We start from the raw sequence: 24,304 nt of genomic DNA, 5'->3' as shown, positions 1-24,304 counted from the left end.
CGCCACAGATCAAACTGCCAAGGTCCTCCGCAAACACAATATAAAAACAGTGCTTAGCACCATCACTAAAACTGCTCACAGTCTGGGTAAAACCAAGGACAAATTGTCCCCACGTTTACATCCTGGGGTATACGAAATTCCCTGTAATTGCGGTAAGGTATACATTGGCCAAACAAGCCGGTCCATTGGTACTCGTATCAAGGAACACGAACGCAATATTCGTGTCAACTAGCCAGACAAATCAGCAATAGCTGAGTACGCTCTATCGTCGAGTCATGATGTCATGTTCCAAGATAATCGAGCTCTTACTGACACATGAACTATAGATCCAGGATTATACGGGAAGCTGTGGAAATACGTAGACATCCTGATCATTTCAACAGGGACACTGGCTATCAATTAATACCTGGTTGCCAGCCATTAAGGATTTACGTAGGTAGTTCCCTTCCCGGTCCCTTCACTATTGATATTTCGATTTGGTGTTTCCCAAATTCGTACGTTCCTCATCGCCAGATGTTTCATTCCAGACTTCCGTCAATATCATACCTTCATATGTGCGTACACGTGTTATGTTATGAGACCCTCTCAGACTGGTTCTGATGGTTCCGTCAGCTTCCGCTTCGAACGCTAGCGCTGTACCGCGTCCGAGGAGCCATCTGGTGACGAATGAACGTACCATTTCCACTTCTATTGGGTAATGTCAAAGCCTACTAGATACTGGAAGGCCTCGACAGAGAGCCAATTTCTTGCATTAAAAGCGGGGTAATAGTTTTTCTCTTTTCCACCGCTAGGTTCGCGTTTATGTTCTGCTTTTTGGCGCGAATTCGATGATTACGTGTGTTACTGCAACATATTTCATGAGAAGAAATAACATATTAAACTTCGTTTTATAAGGAAAGGCCTTATCTAAAATGAAATATGAAGAGTTTTGTCGTTTTTTAATTTATTTGGTGTCGCAATTTGCAATATATCGATGGTTGCTGAGATGCACTTAACATTTGTTTAGTTATGTGCTTCCAAATTACCGTGAAGGTGGTGGTGGTGATTACTGTTTTAAGAGGAAGTACAACTAGGCAACCATCCTCTGTATAACACTAATCAGAGAGAGAAACTGGAAGGGACCAGACACTTCGGAAAATGAAAGTATCGGCCAGAGGAAGACAAGGGCCACAAAGGGCGTGAAAATGAAAGACTCCCTAGCCCTCGGAAACCTAATAGCGTCGGGGTCGGCAAAGAACCAGAGTTGACCAAGGAAGGTCGGATAGGATAGATGAAAGTGAGGAGCCTGGCACAAGTGGAAGAAATGCCAGGACTCAGCTAAGGGCCCCGTGGTCGCCAACCCACGATCCAAATTTCAGAGCCCCTGGGTCCAATTGCCGTCAAGTGTCTCTTTCCATTTTGTGGGTTAAGGTGGTTTATTGTTGCGTGCCTAACTGCACATCTGACACAGCTAAGAAATGTACACAAATATAAATTTTCATCTTTTTCCTAAAGATCCGAGTTTAGGGGACAAATGGAGGCTTGCTATTTCTCGACAGGGCAGCAGAAAAGGATCTCTTTGGGCTCCTAATGATAACTCCAGAATATGTAGCTTGCATTTTGTCGAATCAGATTACAGTGTAAGTACAGTGAGGGGAATTCTGCTCCGCGACAAAGTGCCGGCGCAAATTCATCTTCTTCTTAAAATGTATTAATATTTACAACGCGGGCGTTAGGATATCTCGGAAAATGTAACCTTGTCCGAAAGCTGAAATTACTCACCGCTCCTAAGTTTAAAGAGACGTTTCAGTGCCGCGACTGTGATCAAGCACACATCACATACGTTATACTTACAAAATTTTTCAGGCCTGTTCTTGATACTAATGCAAAGAAAGAGACTAAAGACTGTGATTTATTAAACAAATTCAAGAGCAAGCCTCCGAGCAGAAAAGTGTTGACATTATAGAAATAAGGAAAAATCTTGTGAGTACTTCTATTTAGGCCTATTTCCCTATCCTTTATTCTTGTGTGATAATCAAGTGATAAATGAAAGAAATATATCAAGTGTAGTGTGTTCTAAGTTGTTTTATATATTTATATCTGATTCACACCTGGCATAATGATAATAAAAATGTATTATTTCGCGTTAATGTATGAATCTACAATATAAGGATTCAGACAGAACATGAGAACAGAACATAAACGCGATCCAAGAGGCAATTGCCTGAACTACTTTGTTCGCCCAAAAATGTGTCGGCTTGTCTAGGCCTTTTATTATAGCGTAGGCTGTCTGAATTCATAGCTCATTGTTTTAGAAGCCTTTCTCGAGGAAGGTAAAGATTTTTTCTGATGACGCAGAGCATAGTTCTCTGCGAAACGTAAAGAATTTCACCTTATTTTCTTGACACGGCATAAGCCCTAAAGCCTATATCATGTCTATAAGTACGGGCCGTGAAAGCATCAATGGCAGCATTATTACTAAGAAAGGAAAGGTCCGACTCTATGAAGAATGAAGATGGCTGAGTGGGGTCATGGACAGGGACGGGTTGATAACATAATTAATAATGAGTTAATGAGGTATCATATGGGATAAGTGAAGGTCAGAACCGAATCATTTTTTTTTTCTTTTTGCTAGTTGCTTTACGTTGCGCCGACACAGATAGGTCTTATGGCGACGATGCGACAGGGAAGGGCTGGGAGTGGGAAGGAAGCGGCCGTGGCCTTAATTAAGGTACAGCCCCAGCATTTGCCTGGTGTGAAAATGGGAAACCACGGAAAACCATTTTTAGGGCTGCCGACAGTGGGGTTCGAACCTACTATCTCCCGAATACTGGATACTGGCCGCACTTAAGCGACTGCAGCTATCGAGCTCGGTCAACCGAATAATATAGAGCGCGGTGGGATTTAGACTGCTCATCTCGGAACCGAGCAGCTTTAAATAGACGCATACTTCAACAGATCAAAGGCTCTTGCGTCGAATACTTTTTTTTTTTTTTTCCTCCCCAATGTGTGGAACAGCAGTTCGCCCACCTTGCACAAAGCCAAAAGTGCCTGGCAACCGACGTCGGGAGTATGCATTACCAAATACAGAACATTAGAGACTGTATTTGCCATTACCATATTTAACCTCCCACGCGCAGGCAAACTGCTGATATAACTTAGTAGGCCTACATTACTTAAATTTCAAAGTGTGTGTGTCGGGGTGGGGGTGGAGTGTAGGTGATTAGTGATTACTGTTGTAAGAGGAAGTACAACCAGGCAACCATCCTCTCTTAACAAGTGTATCCCGTCCATTTTTTCTCTCTGATCAGTGTTATATAGATGGTTGCCTAGCTGTACTTCATCTTAAAACAATAATCACTACCACTCTTTTAACACTACTCGGAGAAAAAAGAGGACCGACCCTTCGAAGAATGAAGGCATCAGAAAAATAAAGATAAGGGGCACGGCATGGAAATGAAAGTCTTTCTAGGTCTCACAAACGTAATACCGTCAGGATCAGGAGAGAACAAATTATGAAGAAAAAAGATAGCATGAGGAGCCCAACAAGTGAAAAGAAAGACAGACTCAGCTAGGAGAACCGTGGTAGCCAACCCAGGCTCAAATTTGCGAGTCCCCTTGATTGCCTGTTCAGTAGCATCAAATACAGCGGATATCGTCGATGTAATCTACCGCCCCCACCCACAGTGTGCTCAGGGCCATGTTTTAAAAATTCCTTCTCCTATAGAAAACATCAACAGTGAGTAACATGGATTGTATTTTATTTTCAAAACAATTCGAGATCCCTACGAAAACAGACATAATGTAACCCAAGGTATCAAAAATTTGTCGATAAGTCATTATAAGCCAATATGGACGAAACATAACTTTGTCGCAGCACAACATTGGCTGAATGGTCAGTGTTGAGGCCTTCGGTTTAGAGGGTCCCGGGTTCGATTCCCGGCCGGCTCGGGGATTTTAATCATCGCTGATAAATTCTTTAGGCCCGGGGACTGGGTGTTTGTGTTTGTCCGAAGACTTTCCTCTTCATATTCAGACATTACACTACCAACCACCATAGGGTTGGCGTCAGGAAGGGCATCCAACCGTAAAACAGGGCCAAATGCACATGTGCGCCACAGTTCGCACCCGCGAACCCACAGGTGTTTGAAAAGCGGAAGGAAAAGAAGAAGATATAATTTGTCGTACAAAGCTCATTTTAAGCCTCACGACGCAAAGAACAAAACTCCCCCCTACGGATCCGAACATCATGTTTTAAGGGCCTAAAGCCAACCGTTATGGAGATATTGCCATCACACTATCTTGTTCTAAGTATCGGATGAAGAAATGATCAGCCGTAACCATGACAATGTCAGCTCAGGGATTCTACAGCAGAATACAGGCCTGCGGTTCGAAGTAGGCACATTCGTAAATGTAGACTAGACAAAAGAGAGATTCTGCTACACGTAAGTACTGTCTGAAAAAAAAAAAGTACTGTGGGGGTAAGCCAAACCTATGGGTGGAGGCGGGGAGGGGGTGGCATATAAAAATAATCGAAAATATTGTCGAATCAATAGGTTTCGGGGTCTCTGAGATGAACAGTGACTCTCCGCATGTCGTTTCAGTATTAAAAAAAAAGAGTCCAAAATGGCCCAGATTATGGATTTGTGTGTGTGCACCCCCTCTGGGTTGAGGTGGAAAAAAGGGGGGGGGGTGATATCAGTCACCATTACAATAACGAAATCTACAAAAATGTGCTTCACACATAAATAACAGATAATAAAATACCTAGGGTAAACAATCAATAAAATGCACGAGCAGCGCCGGCTAATATAGGATAAATTATATACAGTATATCTGTGTGTGCATATGTACTCTGTTATTAGCTCACCGTCTTAAAAAGTGCATTTTCCAAGGTGCGACTGTAGCCGCAACGGCGATTGTAGCCGCACAGCGAGAACAGTCTCCATCTCCGCGCATGCGCAGTTTGAATTTGGTCTGCGACTTGCTGCGATTACGGCTTGAGCCGCCACACTGGTGCAGTGAGCAGTGCTGGCGGCCGCAGTCTCTGCGACGGAAGTGACTATTGCTCAACACCTCCTCCGCAAGCATTCTCCTCTGTCAATCAAGGGCCGATAAAAGCCGAGCCGTGCTCAGATGTAAACAGTCTTGATAACTTGTCAAGATTACTGGGTCATAATTTATAGCAATGAATATACATTGTAATATGTACTTTTAAATAAAATGCAAATCCCACTCTGCATTATCATTTTTATGCATTTTTATTGATTCCTTCATTCCCTAGATTACACCGATGGAATGGCATGTAAATAATTGACATATTGGTGCAATTAATGTTGTGTCACTCAATTAAGTTGCGGGTTTGTTAAACTTGAAGTTTACCGGGACAGTTGACCGTGCTGTTAGGGCCGCGAAGCTGTGAGCTTGCATCGGGGAGATAGTGGGATCGAATCCCACTATCGGCAGTCCTGAAGATGGTTTTCCGTGATTTTCCATTTTTACAACAGGCAAATGCTGGGGCTGTACCTTAATGAAGCCACGGCCACTTCATTCTAGCTCCTAGGCCTTTCCTATGCCATCGTCGCCATAAGACTTATCTGTGTCGGTACGACATAAAGCCAGTAGCAAAAAAATGTTGAAGTCTATTAGACCACAGATTTACTGATCGTTTCGTCTCACTGTAAAACACTTATTCAGCTGAGCTAAGCACTGTTAAAATAAGATTAAAATATCCGTACCTGAGAGTGAGTGCAAGATTCTCAGCTGGGCTGATAGGCTTCTTGAACCGATTGCACGGGGTTTTCAAAATTTCAGAGAACAGAGAATATAACTAAACACTCAGTCTGAAATACTTCCTGAACTTTGTCTCATCACTTAAAAGATGCCTGTTAATTAAATGGTTACAGCGTCCATCCTCATAGTGCGATGCAAATATACTGTTGACTTTCCTTCTTTTCGGGCCGAGATACCACATTAACAATTCTTCTTCCATTCAAATGTCAAGGAAAGCCCTGCCACTAACGAAATCGCCCGTGCTCTCGTCCATTACTGACGGACTGGACTGCGCACTGGAGTCGTGTCTAAGAAAACACCCCACGTGCCCGTCGCTTGCGGCTGCTGTGCCAACGTATATGGCGACAGCAACCGCAAGCGACGGGCACGTGGGGCCAGAGCCGCAACGACTGGGGTCGCCATATACGTTGGCGACAGCAACCGCAAGCGACGGGCACATGGGGTGTTTTCTTAGACACGACTCAAGCCGCCAGTCGCGGAGTCCAGTCCGTCAGAAATGGACGAGAGCAGGGGCGATTTCGTTAGTGGCAGAGCTTTCCTTGACATTTTAATGGAAAAAGAAAGAAGAAGAAGAGGAATTGTTAACGTGGTATCTCGGCCCGAGAAGAAGGAAAGTCAACAGTATATTTGCATCGCGCTATGAGGAAGGACGCTATAACAATTTCATTAACAGGCATCTTTTAAGTGATGAGACAAAGTTCAGGAAGTATTTCAGACTGAGTGTTTAGTTATATTCTCTAACTTTTAAAAAGTGAATTTTTGAAAACCCCGTGCAATCGGTACAAGAAGCCTATCAGCCCAGCTGAGAAACTTGCACTCACTCTCAGGTACGGATATTTTAATCTTATTTCAACAGTGCTTAGCTCAGCTGGATAAGTGTTTTTACAGTAAGACAACGATCAGTAAATCTGTGGTCGTAATAGACTTCAAGATTTTTTTGCTACTGGCTTTATGTCGCACCGACACAGATAGGTCTTATGGCGACGATGGCATAGGAAAGGCCTAGCAGCTAGAAGGAAGCGGCCGTGGCTTCATTAAGGTACAGCCCCAGCATTTGCCTGGTGTAAAAATAGAAAATCACGGAAAACCATCTTCAGGACTGCCGATAGTGGGATTCGATCCCACTACCTCCCCGATGCAAGCTCACAGCTGCGCGGCCCTAACAGCACGGTCAACTGTCCCGGTAAACTTCAAGTTTAACAAACCCGCAACTTAATTGAGTGACACAACATTAATTGCACCAATATGTCAATTACTTACATGCCATTCCATCGGTGTAATCTAGGGAATGAAGGAATCAATAAAAATGCATAAAAATGATAATTGCAGAGTGGGATTTGCATTTTATGTAAAAGTACATATTACACTGTATATTCATTCCGACAAATTATGACCCAGTAATCTTGACAAGTTATCAAGACTGTTTACATCTGAGCACGGCTCGGCTTTTATCGGCCCTTGATTGACAGAGGAGAATGCTTGCGGAGGTGGTGTTGAGCAATAGTCACTTCCGTCGCCGAGACTGCGGCCGCCAGCACTGCTCACTGCACCAGTGTGGCGGCTCAAGCCGCAATCGCAGCGAGTCGCAGACCAAATTAAAACTGCGCATGCGCGGAGATGGAGACTGCTGTCGCCGTGCGGCTACAGTCACGGTTGCGGTTACAACCGCACCTTGGAAAACGCACCTTTACTAATAAACGGTGTATAACTTTTATACAAAGTTTATACACCGTTTATGAGAAATTCGTTACTAGTAAACCGTGTATAAGCCTCCTGTGTATACATCTGTTATAGTTATTCATCGAATTGCTTATACACACCAGGATCCTTATTTACTGGTATTAAGTTACTTCGTGGTTAATTTTTTGATGGCAGTTTATTCTTTGCGATGAATTTTAAGACTGTAAATTCAAACTCCCAGCTGTCAAAAGAGTAAACTTGGGAATTATTCATGAGACATGAATTCTATTTTTACACTTACTGCCCTACAGCATGTAGGTATAAAGTAGACTTCAATCATATTTGTATAATAGCTTTTGTAGGAAAATTTGAAATATTGCTATTTGAATTTTCTCAAATTTTGTTGGAATAATTTATGGCCTATTTTTCATAAATAAAGAGCTACATTTATGATTGTAGTTTATAATCAACACGATTACACATTAAACAGTGTGATAAATTCCATTGGTCCCTCATTAATGGTTACTGGGATATTGGACTTATATATTTTTTATTTTGAATTGCTCTCCTGTAAATGTGCACTTTTTAGAATAAAAAATGAAATTCGGCACACCGTTTCAGTATGCAATTATCTTAAAAACGAACTATACAATGACGATACCGGTATGTAGCTAGACGATAGGAATAGTAGGCGTAAGAATAATTCATGTCACATTAGTAGTTTCCGAGTTTACCCTTCCGACAGCTCGAAGTGAATTATTGTAGCCTTAAAATACATCGCAAGGAATAAACAGTAATAAAAACAACCATAAAATGCAACCAGTAACTAATAAGCTAATAACAATCTACAATGCTAATTCATTGCACCTGATAATCCTTGTCCACTTAGAGTAAGTATTTCTATCCAAATTATGATGGCAAAAAACAGTGATTTACCATTATTTTACTGTGGTCTTCACAGACGTGTGCCCTTAATAAAGGTACAGCCCCAGCATTTGCCCGTAGTGAAAATAGGAAACCACGGAAAACCATCTTCAGGGCTGAGAACAGTGCGGTTCGAACCCACTATCTCCAGAGAGCAAGCTCACAGAAAACGTTATATTATAAGGCTCATAAACTTAAGTACATCATCGTACATTACATTGTATTTTTCCACCATACATAGGCCTTTTGGAGCAGTGGAACCCTGTAGGTACATATACCCGAAAATAAAATTTGTTTCGAATTCTATACACAGGTATTTTATAGTTTGTATCTGAAACGGAAAATCTATAACAAGTCACAGATTTCGAGAGATGAGAATAATAACAATAATGTATAAGGCAACAAGCGGACAGAAGAAAGGAAGAAACAACATCGAGAATGGACCAAACGTCAATGGGCAAATGTTCAAGCTCGAGGATAACGTGGTCCAGCCGTCCGAAACAATAATTATCGTAAAAGTGTACTCTCCAATCGATATGTACATTAATTACCAAAACTGACAAAAAATTTGAAATGTCTTTATTCAACAGGCATCTCTTTCTATAACTCAATTTCGTTTCCTTTACCTACTATTAAAGAAACTGAAAACAGTGTACTGAACAGAAATAGCACCCAATAGAAGACCTGACACGTAAACGAATCGAAAATCTAAAACAACAGCAGGACGAACAACAGCAGGCCTATTACAATCGACATTCTCTTTTAAAAACGAAACATTTCAATAATTATATCAACAGCATTCTACTTAATTTTCTATGTCCTTTATCATGTTCTGAAAAAGGTTAAGTCAGGGAAATATTAATACTTAAAATCAAGTATCAGTGACAGGTTGTCCGACCCAGAACAAAATTTAAACGTGACTATGAAAGATTTCGACAGTTGATGGCGATATACTATAATGCCCCTAATAACAAGGATCAATGAGGTTTTATGAACCCAAACCACTAAGTAGATATAAATGTGAACACCACTGCCACCTACCGAAAACAAGACTATTATTTTGTTTTGCAATATTTACTCAATGTCAATGACACTTAATAATCAGTTAATGGTGGCACTGACATTCGAACACTTGCTACAAAATTGTCAACAAATGTCAGAACACTGTAAGCTTACCTTAGAGACTATATTGACTGAAATCCATTTGTGTAACTAATATATGTCATACAAAAACAAAACAACACACCACTCATCATCACAGAACACCATTCACATTCACCTACACCTCAACTTTAAACAAGTCTGCTGTAAACTGACAGTCAACAAACTTCATCTTCAACCATTAATTCGAACCACTGCTGCCAATTCCCTAAATGTAATATTTCCCTGCACAAGATGAGATGGTACAAAGAAATACGATTATTAAAGGAGAACCTTTGTGTAAAGTAGAGTTTTAAACACTTTTGAAGCTCTATTCCTGTTAATAATAGTTATCACAGCTTCCAGACGTAGTTCACATGTTTTAGAATATGGTTGTTGATCATATTGGATATAAATAATAACAAACGACGGTTGGAGTCAGACGGAAGAGGAGTCGACAGGATAGTATAACGTATTCCTGAGGCATTACATGGCGGTCTTTTCTTTGAATAAAACTGAAACGAATACTCAATCCCTGATCAGCAACTGTAAGCACCTATTTCCCTTAAATAACATTAACTTAAGTACACGAATACCAGCTAATAAAAATATTTGCTTGCCTCAGTTGTCTCTGCAAGGAATATTTTATTTCAGAACTGACTCACTTTATGTGAATGCGATGGCTCAAGAAACACTCATATCATCTATTTTTATTTGTCATTATCTGTAACATAAATATTTCATACACGACATCAATATTTGTCTATTGTTCAGATTTACTTACTCCAGTGAAGTGGCTGAAGTCGCTATATAAGTACAATAAAATTTTAAAGCCAGTAATCAAGCAAAATCTTAACCCATACCTTTCAGTGTACTAATTGTACAATTTTGCTGTATTGAAATATGTAAATGATAATTTTAATTTCAAATGTTAGAAGTACGGTAGTTATGTTTGTTGCAAAATTAAAATTCAAAAGAAGAAAATGTTTCGTACCTGCAAATTTGTATTAATGTTAAATGCAGGTATTCATTATGTTACTCGTGCAGGAAAGTTCTGTATGAATGAAAGGTGGGTCTCAGAGTGCAACCTTAAGGTATTAAGTCTCCAGCATAATAATATAATCAAACCTTGTTGGTATTTTCGCTTGTCAATCATAAAGTATAGGTTACGAATTTCCTCTAAAGTCCAAACCTGGGTGCACCCAGATGCACATTTATTCGAAAACATCCTCGTACAAAACTTACCATGAATATACAAAACAACAAGGTGTAGTTCACCCAGGACAGGATATAATTATGATTTTAAGTAGAAATCAACTGCCATTTTTGGACCCTAGCCAGAAACATTCTCCATTATTGAGATCCCCATAAACAGTATTTGTTGTCGGCTCATTTAGTCATGAATGCTTCAAATATAGAAATTGAATTTATTATCTATTCTGTACCTTTTCCATGTTAATCTATTTCATTCGTAAAATTTACTTCATATTGTCTGTTACAACAGATTCTGAACCAAACATTGAAAATAGGCCTGTATATCTTCTATGAAGGATAGACTCTCTCTCTTCACCGCTAGCCATCGAAGCTTAAATCACGGCCCATGAAATGCAATGGCGTTTCTCTCATTTAGCCTGCTCATTGCAGTTAGCACTCTTTATATATATTCAGTTTGAAATTCGCTCAGCATGTGATTGTTTCTTGAAACTCAAAGTAAATTGAAAAGTTTATGAAAACTCAAAACTTTATTTCTTCGACCTCAGAATTGTGTATGATCATACACTCAGATATCTAGTAATTTAGGGCTATGTATATGTCAAAGTAATCAAGAAGGCTGATTTCACTCAACGCGGTGGTGGATGTAAATATTTTCGTGCTTGACTTTTGAAGTGTTTGGAAGATTTAAATATGACAACACAACCCCATAGTAAAAAACGCGTGTGTTATTATTATGATAGTAAGTATTGCAACTAATTGTTTTGTAAGAAATTTTTGTTACCATCTAAAAATATGAAAATTAATTCTGCTTAATTTCCGGTAGTGCAGCGAGACCCTATGTCATGCGATTTTTGTAAAGCATTTGTTGCTGTCAAAATGACCCAGTTTTATTTTTAAAATGTGATATTATTCTTGAAAATATTCACATCAGGCATCTTTTTTTTTTCTTTGCGATTCTGTTGTATTAGTCGTCTTGAATGATTTGTGAATATCTTGGTCGCTGAAGTTCAGAAGAAGTGCATTAGTTGTTAGCATCATGCCTGACTTGAATTTCATGATAGTTTGCTTGGAAAAGCACTCTGAGTAGTTTTTGTGCTGAGATGATTATATGGAAAAGACATGGGTTATTGTATAGACTATTTATTGGGCGAGAGGGGTGCACATTGACTCCTGAGCCATCCACGTTAATGTGATAACTGAGTAATAATATATTTATAAATTTAGTACCTATTACTTTATTACTAAAGAGAAATGCACACAGTGTGCATTGGGTAATAAATTACAGTTTACAAATGTCAATTAATGTGAATAGCCTTTTAGTGCACACACATCACATCCCATTTTGCATTGTTTACGAATGCATTCAAGTATGGAATGGAATATATAGCCTATATATATTGGTACATAAGATAATTAGTTATCTTATGCTGAATTGATCTGCAACAGTAAATTAGCTTTTTCTGGTTTGAAATGCGACAATAGTTTCAGAAGTTGAAGTTAAATCAAACTAAAATTTTCTACTATTAATTTTTATCAGGTAAAATTCTATATTCAGTACCAAGTAATAATGAATACGAGCTGATGTACCCGTGCTTTGCTACGGAATTCTATAATGTATACAGCATTCTAGGTTAGGTAGTGTTCACGTTGTGAGCAAGATAGTATTAAATTGCATAGCTCTTAACGTTACCCTAGAAACGCATCGGAAAGTCACCAAACTCCTTTTCTCATATGAAGACTGGATTAGGGAATTAATTGTAGGCCCCTTTGCCTACCATCAATCACAAATAGGTTGGGGAGTTTTCATTATAATGGCAGACACTCACTCTCCATCTGCCTTTTTAGATCCTCAGAAAGACTCTGTTAGTAGTTTTCCCAACCAAATTGAACATAGGTCATTACGATGACTGTGAGCAGGAATGGCGCGATTAAAAGCAGTGCTTTCATATGAAATTCTCAATCAAATTAAAAAACTAACATTTTCTCACTTTTAACGAAAAATACTACGCTGCCGATCTAAAAGTCCAGAGTTCCAGAGCTTGAATGACCAGGCCGCAGACATCCGTGAACCGTGAAAACTCTTCGTTTTTATCGCAGGGGGTGGGTGGGGGGTGTTGAATAGTGGAGACTCCCAGGGCAAAACTATGCCCATTTATTTATCTGATTCCTAGGAGTATCCGATGAGTTGGAAAATCTCAATTCACTACACTGGCGGGGGAAAAAAACTATCTGACATGGAGGCAATTTTTTCCTCCAAGCCATGGGAGAAAACCCATCTTTGCTGCTAAGTTGGAATAAAATGAATGTAGATTTAATAAACGTGCAGAAGAAGAAGCTTTTCTTAAGAAACGGCTCTTTTCAGGGTTGAAATTTGAATTATTTAGTGAATTGTGGTACTATAATTTGTAATAGGCCTAAATTGTAATTCTAGACCAGTTCATACTACTACTACTAAGAGAGCCTCTGCCTTAAGTGTGCACACTGCTCATTCAAAACAGCGCGTCAGAGTAGAGATCGAATAGCTGGAATACTATGGTTAAACAGTGTGTTACGTACTAGCAGTATCAGAAAATGTATGAATTTGAGGAATGGCATGCTAAAGAAGAAAGTTATCCAACTCCCCAGCTATTTCCCGCCAATATTTAGTCAGGCTGTTTTACTCGGTACGCAGCAATAATCCCATCTATCGGAGTTGAGTGTCGGCATAAGAGGCAAAGAACATCACCACAAACAATGATCAATGTAATGTTATTGTTGATCAATGTTATGCGCTTTCGACATTGTAGGCCTTGAAGTCAAATAAATATTAAAATTTATGTATTCCACGTATTCAATACATAAATAGAGATTTTAATTAAGAAATTAAATCTTGAATAAAATTATAGGATATGTTTTGCCCTTTAATTAAGGGCATCTTCAGCCGTAATCTCAATCTGAAAGATAATTAATCAGGTACCTAATTGTATTAAAATTACATATGAACGTGAGGATGATGTTGGAAATGTGCTTCAAATGGTGAGCAAATGGTTAACAATAGTTATGATATTCTTAAAATGAAGCCTTAATAAAGTCTTAAAAAACAAATAGTCGTAAAATTTATACATTTTCGTGGATGTCCTTGTTTAAAAATTGGTAACAAATTGCATACTGGTAATTTTATAAAAACGTATTATTACATTAAACCTTGTAAAGTGGCGTCCTGTGGAGGTTAAGGGCATTGGAATAATGATAAAAGAAAAATTGTAGTTGAAAATTCCAAATGGAGTATTAAAACATATTAAAGCTAGTAAAGAGACGTTACCGTTGCTCACTTCAAGAATGTAGTTAATAACTCCGAGACTACAGTTTTATCTCTTCGCACGAGAGTTACAACAGTGTAACCATTTTTATATTATTATAAACCCCACCCTTTCTAAGCAGCAGAAACATCTCTATACTATTTTTAAAATTGTGTTTAAACTCCACTCGGAGTTATTAACTACATTCTTCATCAGTATCCTGATGCTTGAACTGTTCAAAACCCGATAATTATATCTAACAACCTCAACCATCACAAAGCCCTGCTTTACTTGTTCCAACGTAGCAATTTTATTATAAACTTCACTTGAAGTGAGCAACGGTAACGTCTCTTTACTAGAATTTAAATCAAACTTACATTTTTTTCTTTTCCTTTTACTGGGTGAGTTGGCTATGCGGTCAGGGGCATGCGGCTGTGAACTTGCATCTGGGAGATACTGGGTTCGAATCCCACTGTCGGCAGCCCTGAAGATGGTTTCCCATTTTCACACCAGGCAAATGCTGGTGCTGTACCTTAATTAAGGCCACGGCCGCTTCGTTCCAACTTCTAGTCTTTTCCTATCCCATCGTTGTCATAAGACCTATCTGTGTCGGTGCGATGTAAAGCAACTAGCAAAAAAAAGTTTTTGTTGGTATAGCCTATTTCCGAGTTGGAAATTTGTAGGGCCTACTTTGTTGCATAATAGCCTTTAGATAAAAGTTACAATATGGATGCAAAAACATTTTCACGGAACTGGAGAGCTTAATATAGATGTTGATTCCCATAGGGAACATGAAATATTTGTCCTGAATGAATAAATTTATAATACCAATATAATGGTCCGTTATTGGACATTATAAATTTTCCAGCTAACTCATTCTTGGCTGCCTGCGTTTCGCCCTTAGCACACCTACCAAGACGCAAGGCTAGTGCATACCATGGAGGCCACTGCATAGGCTACTTGAAGCCACCAGCAGTGCCAATGCACTATGAGAGATATGTGTCACTTCCAAAAATTGCAAAGCACCAACTGATGAGCCCAACTTAGCAAACGAGGGCGAAACGCAGGCAACCAAGAATGAGTTAGCTGGAAAATTTATAATGTGCAATAACGGACAAATATATAGGTATTATAAATTTCCTCATTCAGGACAAATATTTCATGTTCCCTATGGGAATCAACATCTATATTATCTGATGGCCAGGCAGGCATCAGTTTTAGTGATACTGCTGACATCAAGCTTATAATGAAGTTCGTCCACCACTCGGTGCAGCATATTCCTATCAATGGATTCGAAAGCACGGTTGATGCGATCTCACAGTTCTGGCAGGTTTGTTGGAAGAGGAGGAGTAAACACTGAGTATTTCATATAACCCCACACAGAGAAGAAGCATGGGGTTAGGTCAGGAGAGCGTGGAGGCCATGACATGAATTGCTGATCAACTCCACCATGACCAATCCATCGGTTTGGCAGTCTCCTGTTTAAGAATTGACGAACATCACCATGGAAGTAGGGTGGGGCACCATCCTGTTGGAAGTTGAAGTCCACGCTGTCCTCCATTTGCGGCATGAGCCAATTTTCCAGCATGTCCAGATACACGTGTCATGTAATGAATTTTTCGCAGAAGAAAGAGGGGCTGTACACTTTAAACCGTGAGACTGCACAAAACACATTAAATTCGGTTAATTTCGAATGTGCTGCACGGTAGCGTGAGGATTCTCTGCCCCAGATTCGTACATTGTGTCTGTTCACTGCACCAGTAACAAAAAATGTTGCTTCATCACTGAAGACAAGTTTTGTACTAAACTTATCCTCTTCCATACACTGTTGCAACCGCGCCAAAAATTCAAGGCATTTAACTTTGTCATCAGGAGCCAGGGCTTGTAGCAATTGTAAGCGGCAAGGCTTCTGCTTTAGTCATTTTCATAAGATTTTCCAAACGGTCGGCTGTGGTATGTTCAGCTCTCTGCTTGCTCTCTCCATGTACTTCTGTGGGCTACTCATGAAACTTGCCCGCATGCGATCAACTGTTTCTTCAGTCTTTGCAGGCTGACCCGTTGATTTCCCCTTACAGAGGCATCCTGAAGCTTTAAACTGCACATACCATCTCCAGTTGGAGTTAGCAATTGGTGGAACTTTGTGGTACTTCGTCCTGAAGTGTTGTTGCACTGTTATGACAGACTGATGCATTTCAAACACAAAAACGCTTTCTCGGCTCCTGTCGCCATCTTGTCTCACTGTGCACTGCTGACTGCTGCTGCACTCTCGTGGCAGTGATCTGAAGTGCGACTTCAACAGACAAAAACTTTTTGAGTTTTTCTACATGACTGTTGAGTTTCATGACCATATGTCAATTCATGGAGCTACAGTGAATTTATGAAATCGCTTCAATCCTTTGTAATAACCCCATATGTTAACTAATCAGGACAACATTTTTTTTTACACACTAAGGGCTCGCATAAGAAATCTTGCTTTCTATTCCTGTTTCTATTCCTGTTTCTATTCCTGAAGTTGTCGTTTTTTTAGATGTGTCCATATTAACTCAAGCCTATATGTGACGGTTTGTGTCACCTTCACTCCAAAGAGTTCCTAGCAGTCTCTAGAGTCATGTGTGGCAGATGCTTGATATCACTGATCGACCGTAAAACTGCTATTTTCTCTTTTAGATGTATTGAGAAGGTTACTCCAGTTGCCTACTGAGTTATCCCTACATATTTGTAAGCATTGTTTGTTCATGTTTTGTCCCTTGCATAGTATGAAGTTGCTAGTTGCCAGTTTTCCTCCTCTCCTAAAGATATCAATTTGGTTTTCTCATTGTTTAGAGCCATTTCATTTTCTCTGCCCATTCGGCAGTCAGGACCGTGATGACTTGTAATTCCTAATTTTGTCTGATGCTACGGCCATACCAATTGTATATATGTATGTATTCACCATTTGAGTCTGTCTTTTTATACTTTTTATAAATAATTCTTTACGTCGCACTGACACAGGTAGGTCTTACGGCGACAGTAGGATAGGAAAGGCCTAGGAGTGAGAAGGAAGCGGCCGTGGTCTTAATTAAGGTACAGCCCCAGCACTTGCCTGGTGTGAAAATAAGATATCATGGAAAACCATCTTCAGGGCTGCCAACAGTGGGGTTCGAACCCACTATCTCCCGGATGCAGGCTCACGGCTACGCACCCCTAACCGCGTGGCCAACTCGCCCGGTGTCTCTTTATATCCTCGGTCGTGTCATGCATAAAAACATTAAACAACAGTGTACTTGAAGACGGTCTCCTTGTAATACCCGATTAGATTAACATTTCCATTTTGACTCACTAAGGTTGCCACATATTTGCACATACATTTTGGCCAGTATGTTAACAACAAGGCATTAGCCACATGTACCAAATAAGTCCCTTCAGTTTATTAAGCAACTTTGACCTATTTACCGTATCAAAGGCCTTCAGTAGTCAATAAAAATAGCGTATGTTATACCTCGTTTCTCTCCAATGGCATTATGGATGTCTTAAAAGAGATTTTCGGTTGCCATCAAAGTTGATCCAGCAGCTTGGAAACCATACTGTTCTTCTGGAAGCAGTGAGTCCACTATCGCGTTTATTCTTTGTGTCACCGATGTTGTGAGTAGCTTAAAAGCTACTGATTCCAAGGCTATCCCTTTGCACGATTTGGGATTCCTTTGTAGAGCATCTTGACAATTAACTTTCTCCATTTTTCTGCGACTTTTCCTTTTTCTAATCATTAATTTTTTAGTTCTGTCCACACAGTTTCCAAATACAGTAAGGATGTTTTTAGATGTTCATTATAAATGCTGTCTTTCCCTGCTGCTCTTAGACATTTTGTAATTGCAGTTACTTTCCTCACTTTTTCCCGTGTAAATATAGCACAAGGTTCAGTGTTTTCTCCTATCCTTGGTATGGGTCAAGCCTCTTTTGTGCACAATATCCTTCATGTGCTCCTGCCATAACTCCATTGGTATATTCATTGGAAATTGTGGTTGTTGTGTAAAGATATCGGAATTAGAAAGATGTTTTTGAAGACTTTTGTGTGGAGCGTGGCATTGTATGGAAGTGAAACATGGACGATAACTAGCTCAGAAAGAAAGATAATAGAAGCTTTTGAAATGTGGTGTTACAGAAGAATGCTGAAGGTGAGATGGATAGATCGAATCACGAATGAAGAGATACTGAATCGAATTGGTGAGAGGAGATCGATTTGGCTAAATTTGACGAGAAGAAGAGATAGAATGATAGGACGCATCTTAAGACACCCAGGACTTGTTCAGTTGGTTTTTGAAGGAAGTGTAGGTGGCAAGAACGGTAGGGGTAGACCAAGGTATGAATATGACAAACAGATTAGAGCAGATGTAGGATGCAGTAGTTACGTAGAAATGAAAAGGTTAGCACAGGATAGGGTGGCATGGAGGGCTGCATCAAACCAGTCTATGGACTGATGACTCAAACAACAACGTGTACAAAGCAATTTCTTCTATTAATTCTTTGACTTGTTGCTGCCTTGCTTGATAGCACTCTCTGTCGAACCACTGCATAGCTCAACAGCCACCAGACTTAATGATAACAGCTTCCCGTATATAGTCTCCTATGAGGATTGATGCCTCATCAGTTTTGCATTCTACGATATCCTGCTGTAGGCTGTGTGTTGAGTCTTCTCTGAATTTTCTTGTCCCCCTGTGGGTAGGGGTGGTAGAGTAACAACCACAGTATCTCCTGCCTGTCGTAAGAGGTGGCTAATAGGGGCCCAAGGGGCTCTGAACTTGGGAGTGTGGATTGGCGACCACATGGCCACTAGCTGAGTCCTGGCATTGTTTCCACTTGTGCCACTCTCGTCACTTCCACCTATCCGACCTCCGTCGTCAACTCTTATTCTTTTCTGACGCCGATGGTATTAGAGCATTTGAGGCCTAGGGATTCTTTCATTTTCACTCCCTTCGTGACCCTTGTCTTTCTTTGGCTGATACCTTCATTTTTCAAAGTGTCTGATCCCTTCCATTTTTCTCTCTCATTAGTGTTATGTAGAGAATGGTTGCCTAGTTGTACTTCCTCTTAAAACAATAATCACCACCACATGAATTTTCTTATAGTATATTTGTGTCTCGGAGAGTTCTTGTCCATCACTGAAGATCATTTTAGATTTGTCTCTCCATTGTCCTCTTTACAGCACAGGTTTGTGATGACTGGCATGTGCTTCCTCATCGGTGCACCATCTGTTCTCATTAGCAAGGTTTGATCTACTTCAAAGCTCTGCACAAATATCAGATCAGTTGTGCTTCCCCCATTATGGCAGAAGTAGAAGTGATCATGAAGTTGTTTTTGTCAAAGTTAAAAATAAATGCGATACAAAGGAAGATTGTAAAAGTTGGACTATTAGGCAATACCATATGGTTGGGGAGAGTTTTTAAATGTAAAAGTCTATTGGCATACGTTTGAAGCAATTGTTGAGGAGTGTGAAAACACTTTACTTGCCTACCTTTAAAGAAGGTAAGAAATTATGAAGACCCACTATAACCCAACCATTGTAACCCAGATGCACCACTTGACGACTTAAATAAGCACTTCCCTGACATTAAAATTAAGCACCAAGTTGGCCCTACAGATTATAACTCGTACAGTATTACAAATTACTGACTAAACCACCACCAAATAGACCAATGTTCAAATTTCATACCATTAATGAAACTGAGGTGAAGTGTGAACTGTTTTCGGTCAAGCCACTGAAGCTGATGATCTCACCATCATCATCATTAAATGTATTCTGTATATTATTTGCCCAGTAATTTCTCACTTATATAATTTTTGCTTCTGTTCTGGAGCATATTCAAGGATATGGAAAGATGCAGTTAATAATTCGGCACCAAAAGTGTCTCCAGCTGTTTCCCTATCAGACTATCGACTGATATGTATACTTTCATCTCTCTCCAAACCCTTCAAACGGATAATCCATCGGTACCTAACTGAGTATCTTAACAAATATTCCTTTTTTGACCCTTTATAGTCAGGCTTTAAAAAAGGAACACAGCACAACCATTACTCTATTGAAGGTTACAGTTGACATTAGATACGGAATGAGTGAACAGAAGGTCACATTACTTACTGTTCTTAATTTAGTAGTGCATTTGACACTGTAAACATAGACATATTGCAGGCCAAATTAAAATCCCTTCATCTAAATCAGATTGCTATAAAACTCTTTAGGACCGGGCGAGTTGGCCGTGCTCGTAGAGGCGCGCGGCTGTGAGCTTGCATCCGGGAGATAGTAGGTTCGAATCCCACTATCGGCAGCCCTGAAAATGGTTTTCCGTGGTTTCCCCATTTTCACACCAGGCAAATGCTGGGGCTGTACCTAAATTAAGGCCACGGCCGTTTCCTTTCAACTCCTAGGCCTTTCCTATCCCATCGTCGCCATAAGACCCATCTGTGTCGCCGCGACGTAAAGCCCCTAGCAAAAAAAAACCTCTTTAGCTCTTACCTCATAAACCGCAGACAGCGAGTCGTTATAAAGAATAATACTTCTCAGTGGGCAATGAAAGACACAGGACTACTGTGAGGTTCTGTGCCTGGACAATTGCTTTTTTATTTTGTACATAAATGACATAGCATCTTGATTGAAATATTGCACGTATCATGTATATGCTGATGAGCGCCAAATATATTATCACTTATCACACAAAACTGGGAGATATTCGTATAGCAACTGACAGAATGAATGCTGACTTACAAAATATATCATCATATTCTTGTGTAAACTCTATATTAATAAATCGCACCAAGACTAAAGCCATTACAGTTGGAAAATCAAAATTATTAAACATGACAAAGACTTAAGACATCCGTTCATTCACTCTACTTCGTACCAAAATTCCGTATGAAAGTTTGGTAAATAATCTAGGTGTTGACACAAATGAAAACCTGAATTGGAATGAACATGTCACTCGTATCTGTAAGCCTTTCAGACCGTGTACGCACAATTGTGCGGGTTCGTATTTTATTTATGTCTGAGCTTATTTGACGTTTTCTTGGTGCTAGACCGGACTGCAGTGCTTGTGTGGGACACGTAGCATGTACTTCAGTTGTTTTTATTTAGCGCTTGACCACCAGGGGGCAAGAAGAAGAGTTTAAAAATACAGTTCATCGGCAAGATGGCGAGAAGCAGTAATGCCTAAAATAAGTATTAATTTATTGCATTCATATTAATCTAGAAGCTCTACTGAACATCAGAATATAATCAGTTAAGTGTGTAAATTGTTTAGCGAACGTAAATTCTGAACTTACAACATCGCACGTAATACCATGAGGTTTTGAATGTTGATATGCATATGTGTGCGGGCTAGGTTTCCCTACAGGCAATGCATGCAAGAGTGCTGGGTGCTGTCACCAAAAGGACTGTGAAAGCAGAACTCGTACTCTACGTGAGAAATGTAATGTATAAGATTTAAATTGTTTAAAATACATTGTTCCACACTGTAAAATAGAACATTTGATCATGTACATGTGTATATTCACATGTACAAAACTGAATTTTTTATTTTTTGTAATTAGTGAATTAAGTCCTGACATGCACAATTGTGTGGGTTCTGTTTTTTAGCTGAAAGTTCTCATTTTGTAAAATAAACTGTAAAAACATGTATTTGAGAGCATTTTCGTTAGTTTTTGACGTACAAACGAAAATTCACACCTCCAGTTTTCTTTCAGATCCGACGACAAGGCACTGCTGCCAAAAGGGCAGTAAAAGCAAAACTCGTCCTCAGTGTAGAAAATGTAATAATTACTTGTGTTTTAACAAAGATTTAATTTTTTTAAATTATTCCCCACTGTAAAATAGAACATTTGATCATGTACATATGTATATTCACATGCATTGAGGTAATTTTTCTTTTTTGTAAGTAGTGAATTAAGTCTTGACACGCACAATTGTGTGGGTGCTTTTTCTCAGATGTTAATTTTTATTTCGCAGAATAAACTAAAAATATATTTAAGAGCATTTTAGTCAGTTTTTGACGTACAAACAAAAATTCACACCGCCAGTTTTCTTTCAGGTCTTATGCCTCACTCTGTCCTCTGAAATACCACCAAAACATTTTACCGTTAAATATGAAAGTCAGACTTATAATAAAAACATTAGTTCTCCCTTCATTCTATTACTGTGATGCTGTATTCATAGATGCAATGAAAGAACAAATTAGAAAGATAAAAAAGGACCATGATTACTGCATCATATTTATAATTTCCTTACCCTGTGACTCACATGTCACACCTTATTGCAAGCAACTTTCCCTCCTGAAATTTGAAGAACTCAGAAATCTTCATGGAACTCTGTTGGTGTTCAGATCACTAACTAGGAGAACTCCCCATTACCTGTCATCAAACTTTACATACCTTCCCTCTTTTCACCAACATAATTCATGCTCTCTTATACACTTGCTATTCCCTTTAGTAGGTCAGCTGCCTATAATCGCTCATTTATTGCGGCGGGAACTAGATTATGGAACTCTCTTCCAAATAACATCCACATCAGTAACTCATTAGAGTCTTTTCGATGGTGAATTTATGTGTAATTTCATTAAATTAATTTAGACTTAATTTTACATTACATTTCATTTAGTAGTATGACAAATGATATGTACATATTAGTTTAATTATTATGTTGCATTTATTTTGAATTTATATTACAAAGTTTTTTTAAATATTTAATATTCTCCACAATTTTTCTGTACAATGATGTGGTTAAGTGTAATACGAGAGGACTGTGAGTCCTAACTTCGCTATTACTAAAGACAAATAAAATTTAAAAAAACAGAGAAGCAAAGAGATTAAGAAGGTGGTGCAGGTTAGAAAGAAATAGAGTTAGGAATGGTTTTAGAAGTAAAGAGAGATTGAAGGAACTAATTAGGAATTTGAACTTTGCAAAAAAAAAATCAAGGATAACATGGTGACAAACAATTGACAGTCATTTGAAATTTAGGTAAAAATGGAAGGGTATGTATAGGTACTTTAAGGCAGAAACAGGTTCCATGTAGGACATTCCAGGGATCATTAATGAACAAAGGTAGTATATATGCAAGGATTTACAGGAGGCAAAAGTATTCAATCAGCAGTATATAAAGGTACTTGGATATAAAGATAATGTCCAGGTAGAGGAGATGAATAATACTGGCAAAGTTGTAAAATTCATTTGTGATACAAAAGAAAATACAAAATTTGGAAGCTAGAAAAGCTGGGATTGACAGATTCTGGGGATATGCTAAAAGTCATGGGTTGGGATATAGCCTAGGGGCGTATCTGAAATATTTAATTACTGTTTGCATGAAGGAGCTATACCAAATTCATGTAAAGTTGCTATAGTAACCCCAGTGTACAAAGGAAAGGTTGCTAAACATAAAGCAAATAATTGAAGGCCAGTCAGCTTGTCGTGTTGCTTTTAAGCTCTGTGAAACCATTCTTTCTGATTATATTAGACACATTTGTAAAATTACTATTTGAAAGAAGGTAGTTTGGATTCAAGACAGAGTTTGATTTTATCAACATCAGAGTCAGTACTTCTCCATTGACAGATGATATAATAAATATGATATTATAGATAATGTACCAATTGAAATATTATACTCATGTAGTCAATTATAAACTGAAGATAAGATATTTAATGTAAAGCAGCTTTGTGTCCTTGAAATATACACATAAGTTATATTAAGAAAAACAAAAATATAATTGAGAACATTAAGCATGAATATTTAACACGCAGTAAGATGTACCACCATTGTATGTTATACAGGCCAAAACTTAGCATAACAAAGTGCAGTTTCTTGTTCCTCATTCCAAAATGCTTTAATTTCCTTACAGATTCTTCACAAACTGCTTCATTAAGCCAGAAATTGAGTCAAGCATCTTAAATCCTTTGTCATGAATAGTAAAATAGTTAGGTATTGAAGTAAATAAATGAAAATATAATGTCATCATATTCAGTTTCTATTCGATGCTCTACCATATGCTGTTGATCATACCTATACTCGTACTTCAGGCGTTATTCTTAAATATAATTTTTTTCTTTATAATTAACATTCTAAATAACCACACACAAGCTTTGCTTTCGCCTCACATGGTATAACTGATATCCAGGCTTGACTCTGTTGATGTTCGTGTGATTTTGTTATGTATATTTATACAGTAATAATAACTCGCACCAAATCCTGACTCAGCACCCCTCCCCCCACACACACACACATTGGAAGAGGTTAAGCTAATAATTCAGAACTTAAAAGACAATGAAGCACCAGGCGAAG

General features: G+C 38.9%; 2 protein-coding genes across 2 annotated transcripts in view; one reads left to right on the top strand and one right to left on the bottom strand.

The window, feature by feature from the left end:
* Window positions 1–10,048, bottom strand: part of Src64B (Tyrosine-protein kinase Src64B) — a 367,972-nt gene extending 357,924 nt beyond the window's left edge. Inside the window, exon 1 of the mRNA XM_068225019.1 lies at window positions 9,553–10,048. The gene's annotated coding sequence lies outside the window, so the exon portion shown is untranslated. The remainder of the gene's footprint in view (window positions 1–9,552) is intronic.
* A 1,165-nt stretch (window positions 10,049–11,213) lies between these two features.
* HDAC1 (histone deacetylase 1) overlaps window positions 11,214–24,304 on the top strand; it is a 279,346-nt gene continuing 266,255 nt past the window's right edge. The window contains exon 1 of the mRNA XM_067135243.2: window positions 11,214–11,470. Within this exon, the coding sequence (XP_066991344.1) occupies window positions 11,422–11,470 (49 nt within the window). The 5' untranslated portion in view covers window positions 11,214–11,421. The remainder of the gene's footprint in view (window positions 11,471–24,304) is intronic.

Source organism: Anabrus simplex, chromosome 1, assembly GCF_040414725.1.
Source record: "Anabrus simplex isolate iqAnaSimp1 chromosome 1, ASM4041472v1, whole genome shotgun sequence".
Classification (NCBI taxonomy): Eukaryota; Metazoa; Arthropoda; class Insecta; order Orthoptera; family Tettigoniidae; genus Anabrus; species Anabrus simplex.
Note: the sequence above shows the minus strand (reverse complement) of the source record. Positions and strands in the feature narration are given on the sequence as shown.